Source organism: Carlito syrichta, unplaced genomic scaffold (assembly GCF_000164805.1).
Source record: "Carlito syrichta isolate Samal-C Ts95f unplaced genomic scaffold, Tarsius_syrichta-2.0.1 Scaffold310050, whole genome shotgun sequence".
Classification (NCBI taxonomy): domain Eukaryota; kingdom Metazoa; phylum Chordata; class Mammalia; order Primates; family Tarsiidae; genus Carlito; species Carlito syrichta.
This window is the reverse complement of record NW_007254146.1, coordinates 115,420-130,382: the sequence shown is the minus strand read 5'-3', so window position 1 is coordinate 130,382 and position 14,963 is coordinate 115,420. Positions and strand designations below refer to the sequence as shown.

Here is a 14,963-nt window from a genome sequence, read left to right as displayed (position 1 = left end):
ACAAAAAATAAAATAATAACCTGGGTGTGGTGGTGCATGCCTGCAGTTCAGTTACATGGGAAGATGAGGTGGGAGGATCACATAAGCCCAGGAGCTCAAGGCTGCAATAAGCTGTGATCGTGCCACTGTACTCCAGCCTAGGCAACAGAGACCTCAACTCAAAAAAAAAAAAAAGAAAAATAAGAAAAGTTCTTAGAGTAAGAAAGTAAATAAAATTTATTAAGTGCTACATAATAAGCAAAGGGTACAAACAATACTGTATTTGATTATGCTGTTGCCATTTACAAGGCTGAGTCTACTAAGAGTAGAAGTGATATGTTTATGTCATACACTTAAAAGTAGAAAAACAGTCAGAAATCATGGTAAAATGTAAAGTGCCATCTTTAGGAGACTTATTCTATTAATAACAAATTAATCACAACCTCTAGTTCCTACCTTGATTATGAAGAGTGATTTTTTTTTAATCAATATTTTTTATTATGATTTTGTGGGGTACAGTTAAGGGTTAGGTGTACAATTACGTTTCATTCAGGCACCCTGTTGATAAGAGGTGTTTCCCCATCCCCAGACAGATATTTGCAACTGTTAATCCCACGCCCCCATAGTTTCCCAGTACTGTCAGTCATTTTCTTATAGTAATACATTGGATGTTCAAGGTCCATTATATGAGTGAGAACATGTGATACTCGGATCTTTGTTTCTGTGAGAGGTCACTCAGTATTATAGACTCTAGTTCCATCCAGGTTGGTACAAAATTCATGATTTTGTTCTTTTTTATGGCTGTGTAGTATTCCATCGTGTATATGTACCACATTTTTTAAATCCAGTCCTTTTTTGATGGGCAGCATGGTTGTTTCCAGGTTCTTGATATTGTGAACAATGCTGCGATAAACATACATGTGCAGGTATCTTTTTTATAGAGTGATTTGAGGCCTTCAGGGTATATTCCCAGTAGGGGGATTGCGGGGTCATATGGGAGGTCGATTTTTAGAGCTTTTAGGAATCACCACACTGCTTTCCACAGAGGTTGCACTAGTTTACACTCCCACCAACAGTGTAGAAGTGTTCCCTTTTCACCACACCCTCTCCAGCAATTGTTATTTTTGAGTTGTTGATAATTGCCATTCTGACTTAGGTGGTATGTTAGGGGGTATCTCAGTGTGGTTTTGATTTGCATCTCCCTGATGATTAGTGAGGTTGACCATTTCTTCATGTGTTTGTTGGCTGCTCGGATGTCTTCCTTTGTGAAGTGTCTGTTCATATCTTTTGCCCATTTTATAATGGGGTTGTTTGTTTTTTTCTTTTCAGCACATTTGAGTTCCTTGTAGATCCAGGGTGTTAAGCCTTTGTCAGACCTGAAGTTGGCAAACACTTTTTCCCAGTCTGTAGGCTGTCTCCCTGCTCTCTTGATGGTTTCTTTGGCTTTGCAGAAGCTTGTCAGTTTAATAAGGTCCCACTTGTCTATCTTCTCTCTTATGACCTGTGGGTTTCGGGTTTTGTTCAGGAACTGGATGCCAGTTTAAGGCTACTGATAACTGACATGAACTAGAAGCAAAGATAATAGCTTGTTTTAGTCATGACAGCTGTTGATATTTGTGAACAAGTGGAAAGTACCAGAGTTATAAAGAAGTAGGAATCATCTGAAGTAGTGATCCCCAACCTTTTTGGCATCAGGGACCAATTCCATGGAAGACAATTTTTCATGCACGGGGTAGAGGGGGAGGTAGAGGGGGAGGTGGAAGGGGTGGGGGGAAGCATCAGGCATTAGACTCTTTTAAGGATCTGCAACCTAGATCCCTCCCATGTGCAGTTCACAATGGGGTTCGTGCACCTGGGAGAATCTAATGCCACTGTGGATCTGACAGTAGGACGGAGCTTCACTCACCCACTGCTCACCTCCTACTGTGCAGCCTGGTTCCTAACAGGCATGGATCAGTACTGGTCCATGGCCCGAGGGTTGAGGTATCCCTGATCTGAAACACAAAATGCGGGGAGTCTAATGTGTTTCCACTGTCAAGAGCAAATGGGCAAAGAATCAAAGGGTCTTGAAACCATACCAAATGAATTGGGCAATTTTCTTCTTAAATACGAAGCCATCAAAAAAGCTTTAAAACCGTGTAGGGGTCTGAATAATTTAAAATTTAAATAGCAAGTATCACTGTCAGAGATGGACTATGTGGCTAGACTGGAGGCAAGGAAGTCAGTGATTATTAACAATCCAAACTAGGGTACAGATGTAGAAATAGACAGTAAAAGGCAGAAAGAATACGTAAGCCAATCAAGTGTAGGATTACAGGGCTGGGAGATCAAGTGAATGCCGCAGTGAGAGAGGGCAAGTCAAGAAATAATTATGGCTATTCTTTGATTGTAATGAAATAGATGTTGATACAAATAAAAGGACACAGTAAAGAAATGGGTTTGGGGGTAATAATAAGCAGTTAAGGTTTGAACCCCTTGAGTTAAATTTTCAGGTAAGATAGATCCAGTGTATAACAGTCTTTAAAAACCAGGTCAAAAAGATTAGCTTTGATAAGGTAATTAGATAAGAGCTACTGAAGACTGGACAAGATGGCTCATGCTTTTAATTCCAGCACTCTGGGAGGCCAATATGAGAGGACTGCTTGAGTCCAGGAGTTTGAGACCAGCCTGGGCAATGTAGCCAGATCTTCTCTCTACAAAAAATCAAAAATTAACCAGGCATGTTGGCACATGCCTGTAGTCCCAGCTAATCAGAAGGCTGGGTGGAAGTATCGCTTGAGTCCAGGAAGTTGAGGCTGCAGTAAGTCATAATTGTGCCACTGTACTCCATCCTGGATGACAGAGTGAAATCCCAGCTAAAAGAAAACAAAAAAAAAATAAAAGAACAACAACAAAGAGCTTCTGAATAAAATCAAGAGATAATTAAAATGACACTACAATGTAACTTACTGCATAAAATATAGAACCAAAAAAAACTAGATTAAGAAAAACCCACCTTTGAGAAACTAGTGATTTCAACATGGTGATAACAATAGAAAAATTTAGGAAGAAAACAAAGGGGAGATTTGAAGTGATGTCATGTAAAGAACACAGGTTCTCTGACCTATATGACAACTCTGTCTCAACAGAAGAGGGTGCCTTTTCAGGATGAACTAAATCTCACAGGCAGGAAGCATGGCAAGTAAATTAGATGGAGGTAACTTTGTGAAAATTATAAAAAGACATTTTCTTCTATGGGTGGATACAGTCCCACATTAGGACTCAACACTTAGCACATAGCCTGTGACCTGACTTGCATTCAACTCATTCAACCCTGTGATCCAGTTTCTGTTCACTGCATAGGTGTGTGGTTGTTGAGATGAGATGGTTGACTAGTTGTGAGTAAAGGAAAACAGCCATGCTTTGTTTCAAGCATGTAAAGGACTCTCTTGAGGAAGGAAGACTCAACTATTTCTAATGGTTTTACAGGGATATATTATGATTAGAAGACATCGACTTTGAAATGGTAGGTAAACAATTTAAGTAAATAAAACTGTTGAAAAAACATGACTGATTTTCTTGGAAAACTATGAATTCAGTTACTAAATGTAATAAAATGGAATCTGGACACCTAATTGATAAGTTTTATAGAAGAATTCTTTAAAAAAATTATTTCAAGCTTGTGATTTTGATTACTTGTCAAATAAGTAAATCTATGACAACAGATAAGAGCTGACCATGGAATGGAAGAGGTAGAATTTGACTTAGTTCTTGTAACAGAAATATTCTCTCAAATACAAAGACTAAAAAAAAAAAAAAGACCTCAGAAAATACTTAACTTTTAATATTTGCATACCTGTATTCTGTTTGCTCCAGTTGACTATGATTTTACTGTAGGTACCTGATTAGCTTAGTCTAAAAATTGTACTTGAATTAAGGGATTATTATTTTGAAGAGTTGTGGACGAAATCTTGATTGGACTTTGGCTGGAATATGTGCCTGTGTTCCCCAGATTTTTGAATGTAGGTAATCAAATAGCTAGTGTTCTGTGTTTCTGTATAAGATTGCTTTGGCTTGACATAGTTGACAGCTAGGACGTCATTTTTTTTTTTGAGTTGGAGTCACACTCTGTCACCCAGACTGGAGTGCAGTGGCCGCTCCCGGCCACTGCAGCCTCGACCTGCTGGGCTCCGGCGATCCTTCTGCCTCAGCCTTCCGAGTAGCTGGAATTACAGGCATGCGCTACCATGCCGGGCTGATTTTTTGATTTATTGTAGAGATGAGGTCTCGCCAAGTTGCCCAGGCAGGTCTCAAACCCGCAATCCACTCACCTCAGTCTCCCAAAGCGTGGGATTACAGGCTGAGCCACTGAGCCTTAAGGACATCATTTTTAAGATGCAAGTCTTCAGTAGAACTTGACTTTTTAAATATAGTACCTATATTTACATAAGTATCTATATTTAACTGAAGTAAGTTAAATATGAAGTATCTATATTTAACTGAAGAAAGTAAGACTAATAATATTAATACTTTGTTTTCATTGAGTGTTAAACTGACCAATTAATTTAAGAAAAATAAACTTTTTTGGTAAAAAATAAAAAACGTAAGTTGATATGAATGGTATTTTTTCAGATACTTAAGCAGTGGAGAACGCTGGAAGAAAATGAAAAGAAAGACAGGCAGGCAGGCAGGCAGGAAGGAAAGAAGGAAAACAGCCCATTAAGAAGGACAAGAGGAAGTTGAGCCAGCAGGTTATAGACAATGTTGCTTCTGTCTTTGCAAAGTATAAACGGAAGATCAGGAAGTTAAAGATTCTGTTTCCTGGTTCATAAGGTTGCTTATGCATCTTGGAACAAATTCTACCTTATAACTCATAGACCTCATTGGATATTATAATTTAAATAGAAAGTATCATTGTCAGAGACAGACTGTGTAGCTGAACTGGAGGCAAGGAAGTCAGCAATTACAACAATCCAAAGTAGGGCATGGAAGTAGAAATGGAGAGTAATGGGTAGAAAGAATACATAAGACAACCAAATGTAGAATTATAGGGCTTGTAGACCAACTGGATGCCAGAGTGAGAGAGAAAGACAAGTCAAGAAATAATTACAGCTTTTCTTTGATCGTAATGAAATAGATGGTGACACAAATAAAAGAACATAGTATAAACATGGGTTTGGGGATAATGATAATCAGTTAAGTTTTAATTCTAACAGATCAGAGTATCTAAGAGTTAATGTTTTTAGCAAAATGAACCTTGGGTCTAGCAAGTTTTTATACAAACACCTATTTCTGATTAAAATAATGTAATCAGAATAGTAAAAAATAGAACATAAACATTGAAAAGACCAGTGGTTCAGTAAACCAGCAAACTCAGTGAAACTGAAATACCTTATCATTTAAAAAGAGGAATTCTTTTTAATTTATGGGAAATCCATTTATAAATATTCATTTATAAAATGCCTACCATGTGATGAGCACTTAAAAATAGCAACAGCAGGATCAATTACATCAAAAACAATGCCTCTGTTTTTTCCATCAGTCGCTGCTGGCTTGATCTAACAAACTAACTAAAACAATATTTCAAGTATTATTTATCAAGTGACTAGAAATAAACATCTTTATGATACACCAACTATTCTTGAATTTAGCATATGACCATTGTTAGTTGAAACTAGGTCAACATGCGGAAGCAAACTCAAAATAATGTTTGCTCTGTCTTATGTGGCAACCTTTTGTAGTTCATTGCCATTTGGCATTAGTATACTCTAAAATCAGGTTTAATATTATAAGGGATTATTTTAAATAATTATCTACTGATGTGTAACAAATGACCACTTGAGAATGGGGCCTTGCATTCCAGTTCACAGGGCTGCAAATGTGCAAGGCATCAAAATAGTGCTAAACACTTTAAATGCTCATTTCATCAGACCTTTGCTATGTTCTACTTAAAGATGAAAAGAAAGTTTCTCTGTCCACTCTGGTCAGGTTTTGTTCCTTGGGCCACAAAGCAATATTTGATACATCTGTTTCCAACAGGAATTTTCCTGAGAACTTTTTTATTTACCTGTCATATTTCTGCTAAACATTTTTAAAATTTTTAGTTGACATACAATAATTGTAATATTAATGGAAGACAGAGTGATATTTTGATACATGCCAAATGTAATGATCTAATCAGGATAATTAGCAAATCCATCAACACAAACATTTATCATTTCTTTGTGCTGTGAACATTTAAAACTCTTTTCTAGCTTTTTTGAAAATATACATTAAATGGTTTTTCTGTAGAACATAAATTACTCCTCCTATATAGCTGTGATTTTGCATCCATTAACAAATATCTCCCCATCCTCACCTCCTCTTTGCCCTTTCCAGCCCTTAATAACCACAATTCTACTCTCTCCTTCTATGGGTTCAATTTCTTTTAGCTTTCACATGAGTGAGAACATGCAATATTTATCCATCTGTGTCCGTCTTATTTTACTTAATGTAACAGGCTTTAAGCTCATCCATGTTGCTGTGAATGACGGAATTCCATTCTTTCTTTATAGTAGAAAAATATTCCTTTGTGTATATATACCACATTTTCTTTATCCATTTATCTGTCGATGGACACTTAATGCTGATTCCATATTTTGGCTATTGTGAATACAGCTGCAATAAACATGGGTGTACAGGTAACTCTTTAACATATTGGTTTCCCTTCCTTTAGATAAATACCCAATAGTAGAATTGCTGGCTCTTACGCTAGTTCTATTTTTCGTTTTTTGATGAATCCTGATACTGCTTTCCATAATGGCTATACTAATTCACATTCCCACCAACAGTGTATAAAAGAGAATATCTTTTAGCCCCCCATGATAGGGTATGATGGTTAATTTTATGTGTCAGTTTGACAGAAGCACAGGGTACCCAGATATTTGGTAGAGCATAATCCTAGGTATTTTTGTAAGGTGTTTTGAACGAAATTGACATTTAAATTTGTGAACTTTAAGTAAAGAAGATTGCTCTCCACAATGTGAGTGGGCCTCATCCAATCAATTAAAGTCCTGAATAACACAAAAAGACTGGCTTTACCTCAACAAATGGGAATTTTCCAGGTGGCTAGCCATTGGACTGGAACTGCAGCATTGACTCTCCTGCCAGTCTATCCTACAGATTGGACGACTCAGCCTCTAGTTTTATGAGGAAATTCCTTATATTCTCCCCTTGTCCCCATCTTAATTGTTCTGTTTCCTTGAGGAATGCTGAATAAGACATAGGGTCATACTTATTTCATAAGGGTATAAGCAGGATTTATGGCAAAATACTATGTCATTCTCTTTATCAACTTTGTCTTGGTTCCAGGGTATGTATCCTCTTTGTTTACTTTCAGTCTCAGTCAAAACACCTCAAACAACTCAACATACATTTTCCTAACATTTATTCTATAATTTCCTCTAACGTTAACATATGTGAATCCTAGAAGCACATATAACCTCATGAAGTACATTTCTTACATAAATGATTGCCCCCATTTCTGAATGCTTTCCTAGGATAGATTCTGAGAAGTGAAAAATCTTGTATCAAAAGCTATGAGTTGTTTAAGCTATTCATTCATACTGGAAAATTGCTTTCCTTAAGTATAGCATTACTGAACTTTCATTAATAAATATTCATATTCATACAGTGCATTGTTATTCCACTTAGCATTTCTTTGACTGCTGGTCAAGTGGAAATATTTTTATAAGTTTATTAGCCATTTGATTTTCTTCTCTTCTGGTAATTGTTTCTTTGTGTCTTCATGTTTATTCTTTCTTGGGGAGTAGGCTTACATTAAACCTTTATCTTCTATATAATTTAAAAATAATTTTCTCATTTTGTTGCTCACCTTTACATTTTTGAGTTTTTTTCCTCTTTATAAAATAATTATATATTGATTATAGAAAATTTGGAGAACAGAAAAAATCATAGTGAAGAAAATAAAAATTTCCTAAATCTCCTAAAGATCGCTATTGCCAACATTTTGCTACAAATTTCCCCAGTCTTTTGATACGGATTTATATAAATATAAAGATATAAACATTCTGTGGTTTAAAAAAAGGATGATATTGCATATTCTGTCTATAACCAATTTTTACTGAATGATAATCATTAATTATCCATAACCATGTTATTAAATATTATTTTATGCATGATTTATTTAACTTATCTTCTATTGGAGATTTTTGGTTGTTGACAATTTTTACCATAGTAAATAGGGATGAGTATCCCAGTAAATAAATTTCCCTATTAGCAGAGTTAAATTTCAATATTATGAATTCTTGTGAAAAAGAAGTTTCTGATACATATAACCAATCTGCTCTCCAAAACAATTTATACTCCTACTGTAGTTTAAGAAGATGCTAATTTCTCTATACTCCCAACAGTATTTAGTATTATTATTAAAAACAGCACCATCAGAAAATAACTTCACTAGTATGTTAATGAGTCCTTCTGAGGTTTTACCTTTCCCTTGATATTTATTCTCTTATCCATTTAAGTAATAATTATTGAGCACCACCAAGGACAAGGCACAATGCTGAGTTCTGAGAAAACAGTAATAACTTCCCTTTTCTGAATCATCTCCATTTCTTGGGTCAAAGGAATTATTTGACATGGGCTTTTCCTCTCAAGTATCCAAGTATCTCAAGAACACATTGTATCTTTCCTATTTCTCAATTATAATATAGCTCCTCAGGACACTCTAGCCAGTTTGCTTTAATATTGTCACTACTCTAAAGGGAAGTTTCATCTGCTTTTTGTTGAGATCAGTGTAACGTACAGGGTATGGACAAGCCAGTTGAACAATGAGTCTCTGGGAGAAATTGTGAGAGAAATTGTGCGGTTTTGTTTTGCAGAGTGGATTTTGAGTCAGAAAGACCTTAGTTCTCACCCTTGCTGTGTAATCTTGGGCAAACTACTTAGATAAAGTTCTGCTTTTACAGAGATACTACTTTCCACTGATGATGGAATTCCAGGAATACGGCAGACTTATGGGATATTGATTCCTCTAAAATACACTCGGGAACCTCTCAATAAGAACGGCCCTGCTAAGACAACTCCATGTAACTTATGTAATTCATTAAAGGAGATATGTGGGTAACCAGAGCTGCAAAGGAAGGCAGAGAATTAAATAAGGACCAGCTTCAGAATCAAATTGGTTATCATGAAAATCTGTCACCTCATCCTTGTAATACCTCATAACTTTGTATTATTAGTAAATTTAATTATTATGCTTCTGATTCAACTTCTCAATCTAAGGATGCTATTTTTAAAAAGATTGTACTGTAATTTCCTAAGGTTTTAGGAGATGTTCAATTTTCCTTTTCTCAGTATTTCTGAGAAATTTTCATTTATTACATATGGTCTTAAGCCATCACTGAGTCTACAGGTTTCCCCGCCCCCATTTCTGTACTTTATACTTGAAAACCCATTTTCCCTTTCCTAACCTTGAAACACTGAACAAAACCAAACTCAAGTATAAGCTGAGGTAATTTATCCAATAACAACTCTCAGGCACTCTGTTGTAAGCTAGAAGGTGAATACTTGCTGAGTTTCCCCCAGCTTTCTGCCCACCTTCCCACATCGAGGTAGACGAGTAAAATAAGCAATTTTAAACACAGATAATTTAGATTTGGGAAAATTTTGGTTTCTCTTAATATTTTTGCTTTGACTCTAGCTGAAAAGGAATAAATGTTATTGCTTTCAGACATCAAGGATTATGCTGGATTTGAATTTTCTACCAGGTATCCATCTAAGTGTAGAATCAACATATGCAGGAAAGGAAACTGATTTCTTAATTTTTTTTAAAACTGATGAGACAGCAAATGATATTCAATCCTATTAGAGAGAATAAGCACAGACCTTTTAAAAAGTCCTTACATTCTTTGCATTGGGAATGTGTGATATGGTTCTACAATTCAGAGGGACTGGAAATTACAAAACATCTGCAATGAAATTGGTTTTCTGTGGAAAACTGATGAATCACTTACTGCCAATGACTAGAAGGAAAAGCACTCGTTTATGCCCTTATGTAATGAATTTTTATGAGGTGAAGTTTGCTGTTTATAAAAAATACACTTTACACTGCTGTAGATGTAAAATAATAGAATTCAGAATTCAGAGAAATACATTACTGCAAAGACAGTCAGCAGCAGAGTATTATCTGCTTACAAACACCAAAACAGGGCTATTACTTCTATAACGGAATTAAGAAAGAAAAAGAAAAAAAAAAAACTCATCTGCCCAGTTGGATTCTAGAAGAAAAAGTATTTAAGAAGACAGTTAAAATTGACAGCTCCAAAATTACATGTATTTTCAAAGAAAAGTTATTAATTCTTATTGTGCTCCTGAACTCCGACTGCTTTCTCCTTTTTTTTTTTTTTTTTTTAAGATAGGAAAATATAGTTTATTTAGAAAGTAAATTGGGGGGAGAAAGAGAGGAGATTTGCCTCCCCAAGGTAGGGGAGGGAGCCAAAGCTAGGAAACATGGCAGCCACCTGGTTCGACCAGTGTTTAATAAAGCAAAGACTCAACTGCTTTTTCTCGAAGCAAGAATGCTACAGAACATTTTAAATTAAAAATGGCACTACTGAGATACACTACAAAGACAAACTTGGGATGCTGGCCTTCCTATGCCATTATAGACACACATAGAGAAGTCTCCCCACACTAATACCATCACTGCTCTGCTCAGTATTTGTGAGGGGCCTGATGGTCACACCTCAAGCTCTTTTGCCTTCTGTATTTACAGAGCATCTATATTGTGCCAGTTAGTTTTTGGCTATAGGGTCACAATAATGTGAAACATGCAGCTTGTCCTCACTGAGCTCGCAGTCTATTTTACTATTTGAGAGAGTCACCCAGTTGAAACTGAGGAATATTCTACTAGGTTCCAGAAGGGGCACTAAGAAATAATGCTTGCAATATTGGAGGGGTGTCCTTGCTCTCAAGAAATTTATTTACCTTTTATATTTGGTCTGGAACTATGTATTTTTAAAGCAAGTAATCATAATTCCATTAGTGGAAAACAACTGTAGTATTTTACAATTTTTGTTGACTAGAAAGCCACTCTTACAAATTGATGTGTATTTAAAAGAATAGAGGCTGTCAGGAGAGGATATTTCCTGAGTGCATAGTGAGACATATTCCCTGGATACCCAAAGAACAGTAAAGCCTCCAGCTCCACTAACTCAGAAGTGTGACTACTTAGATAAAGTTTCAGTTGAAATCCAAGTTTGCATTATCTCTTATTGGCAACCAAACTATAACAAAACTCAGAAATGTCAGCATTTTTGTGTCCATATCTGGAAGAAATACAAAATCCCAGGTCCAACCCTGTATCTTGAATCTTAGTTGTAGAAATATAGTCATTTTACAGGCTTTGGCAATTGATAATATTTAATATCCATGTCAATTGTTCAGATCAGGTGTAGATATTTTAGAGCAGCTAAACTATATTTATAAATGAATATAAATGTATAAATGTATGCATTTATGCACACACTTACAAATATAGTATTTGTTTCTAAATATCCCAAGTATTAATTTACAAATACTGTACAAATACTTTTGGAAAAGGGAGTGGAAACTTTTATTCTTTTTTACCCATGTACATCTAAGTGATTAAATACATATATTGTAAGGAACACATTTGACACACAATAAGATAATTCAGACTTTCAATAGTTGTGACTGGCTATAAAGGCAGGCTTTATTTTAATGCAAAAAAGGGTCTGTAGCAATTTGGAATCTTCTATCTCCTAAATTCTCTCAAATATTCAAAAGACGTGTTTACTAGATGTTTTACCTTTAGATTGAACTGAAACAAAACTGGTCATGAGACTTTAAAAAAATACAATTGGCCATGAAATTTTAATGAAATAAATTTATTTTGGCCTAGTAACAATAATTATATGCTCACTGTAAGAAATTTGGGAAATACAGAAAGATATAAAAAGAAAATCAAAATTGAATTTCTTTCTTTTAGTAAGACATGCTAAGTACCTGTTTATCTCATCATTGAGATCATACTGGACTTAATTTAGTATCCTACTTCTTTGATTTTAATATTATGTTGTGAGCAATTTTTCATATAATTAAAATCATTCATATTTTTCCATAAAATTATTCTATATTACATTGTTTCAGTCAAATAAGTAGCTATACTATTTACTTATTCCCCTACTGCTGAACATTTATGTTGTGTCACATCTTTATCATGAATAGTGCTGCACTGAATATTATCAGTGTTTATCAGTATTATCAATTATTAGATAGATTCTTAACATCAATGAATATAAATATGCTCACATCTTCCTGATTTTAAAAATCAGTTTCACTTAACTAAATAAATTTATGCTTTATTGCTTCTGGGGTTTCAGCAAAGGCATGAGTTGAACCCGTTAGTTGAACCTGTTAATGAGAACATGTTATTCTACCGCTAATGGGAAGACAAGTGTTCTGCCTACAGAATACTATACTCCTGGCTTTAGGAGTGATTTTGTTTAACCTTGTTTGACTTGTTATAGTTGCCAGAATTACAAGTCAATTCAGGATTTGGTAAAGGACAATATACAAAATGGTGGTAACTTTTTTTTTTTAATATTTAAAAGAGAGGCTTTTTTTAAAAGAAAAATAAGGGAAATAAAAGACTACCAGGAAACACAATCTCTGTGTTTATAATCTCTGTGAAGGAAAAAAGAAACAGACATAAAGAAAAATACTTGCTCACTTATTTGTGATGATGAATATAAACATACACTATATACTAGTTTTAGAGAGTCATGGACCATCAGTTCTGTAGACAATATGGTCAATTGGTTTGGCTAAAAAGTATGCTTGGAATTGTTCTGTTGTTAAAAATATCTTCATACAGTAACACTTCACTTACTGAGTGCTTTTAGAAAAAACAGCTTTCTGCTAAAATTTAAGTTTCAAATAAATCGAGTTTTTGTCTTTAAGTGCCACACATTTTTAAGACTTTCTCAAAAACAGCAATACTCATTTCCCTGTGTTCTTAACCAAATTACACAGAAGGTAGATTTTTATTAACAATATATGGTAATTTTTTAAACCACAATTACTATTCAGTTAGTCCTCAGAGCCTGTGTGTTCCTACTCTAAATGTTACCAGATTACAGTCTGTCTTAAAGTTTTTTTTGATACCAAGTTTTCCATTATGACTCATTACTGCAAACATGCTTTTTTTTTTTTTAAACCAATTTTCTTCTTTTATCATTATTTTAAATCTCTAGGTGAACATTTATTAAAATTCGATTCAAAATAAAGCAGCTTCTAGCTGGGGACCTGAGAAACTGTCCCGTGAGTAGAGCTTTGGTGCATGGAATCTGTGAAAATCTATTTAGGTTTCTTCAGGCTTTGTTTACTTCAGGGTCCTGACCATTTCAGACAGTGATTTTGTTAATGTACTATAAATCTAATGGAAGTAACAATCATAGCTCATATTGACTATTAGCAATAGCCTTTGACTTGGGTTTTTTGCCTTTAATCATATCCCTCTACAAATTATTCAGCATGATCCCTTTAAAAATGTAAATTTGACCATGTCACTTCTTAGTTTAAAATCTTCCTGTTGTCTCCTCATTCAGAAATAAATCCCGGTACTTTTCCCCCTTGGCCAGTATGACCTTATATGACTGGACCCTGGGTCCCTCATCTCACCTCCCTCATTTCCCATCTTTTTTTGGTTCACTGGGATTTCTTGCTGTTCCTTCAACAGTTAGTGAACTCTTATCTCAGAGGTTGGGCACTGGGCATTTCCTTATCCTGGCACCCCTCCTCTGCTTGGCTCTCCCATTTCCTTAAGACCTCTTTTTAAATTTCACCTACTCAGGGAGGCTGTCCATGACATGCAATTCAAATACATCTCTACTGGGTACACTGTGCACTGGTGGGAGTGTTGGGTACATTTAAAGCCTAGACTTCTTCACCACTATGCAATGCAACAACATAACTAAAAACTATTTACACCCCTAAAGTTATTTAAATAAAGAAAAAAAAAAAGAAAAAAAACAAAACAAAACAAATACAGCATCCCTTGTCACTTTCCATTACCTCATCCTGTTTCATTTTCTTCGGAATACTTAGAACATCTGAAATTATCTTATATATATATGTTTATTGCCTCTTACCCCTCCTAGAATGTAAACTCCCTGAAAACAAGGGTTTTGTTTTATTCATGAAAGCATCCCTGAGTACAGAAGAGGAATGTTTATAGAAGCTCAAATAATAATTTTTGATAAAATGATGTAAGTTATTTAATTCCCATTAGAATCCTAACAGGTAGACATTATTGAAAGCCATTTTTATAAGTGACCTAATTGAATCTTAAAGAAGTTAAATAAATTTTTTCCAAGCCCACAGTCACTAAATACTGAAAGCAAGGGAGTTGGGAGCAAGGGAGTAGGACGTGCCTTGTGGTAGCTTTAATTGATATTTTTATAATTTAGATATGATCATTGAAGCTACTTGGGTATTTTAAATATGTAAGTAGCAACTCTGATTTGAGAACAATTTATATGGGGCAGGAAAGAAAATGTTAGTGCACAAAGTTTATTTTCCCAAGGAAGAACATTTGTAACTGATGGTTAGGTACTTGAGGCTAACGTGTAAACATACCATGTAGCTCAACAGACCCTGTTTTCCAAAACCTTGAGCCCTGATGCTGCTGGGGAATAACAAGTTGCACCAGTGTTAGAGCAATACTTCTAGCAGTGCTGGGAAGGCAGGGATTGAACTGATTCCCTGGGACTGTCACAGCAACTAGGCAAGGAGGCCTGGTATCTGTATTGAGGCAGAATTCCTAAGAGATACTTCAGTATGTCAGTCATAAATCCATTGATTATAAATTGAACACAGACTGCCACTGTGTGTTGTCAAGTGTCCTAAAGCAAGAAAAAAAGGGGGGGGCTACAAAGTAAAAGAAAAAAAAAGGAAAGACAGTATTAGATATTTATGTA

At 35.2% G+C, this 14,963-nt stretch overlaps 1 protein-coding gene across 2 annotated transcripts in view; it reads right to left on the bottom strand.

The window, feature by feature from the left end:
* Positions 1 to 1,453: 1,453 nt before the first annotated feature.
* Positions 1,454 to 14,963, bottom strand: part of PEX2 (peroxisomal biogenesis factor 2) — a 34,932-nt gene continuing 21,422 nt past the window's right edge. The window contains exons 3-4 of one of the 2 annotated variants that reach the window (XM_021717703.1): positions 1,897 to 1,973; positions 1,454 to 1,545 (exon numbers count right to left, since the gene is read on the bottom strand). In XM_021717703.1, the coding sequence (XP_021573378.1) occupies positions 1,933 to 1,973 (41 nt within the window). In that variant the 3' untranslated portion in view covers positions 1,454 to 1,545; positions 1,897 to 1,932. Of the gene's footprint in view, positions 1,546 to 1,885; positions 1,974 to 14,963 lie in introns of both variants that reach the window. The other variant, XM_021717704.1, reaches the window with a different exon arrangement.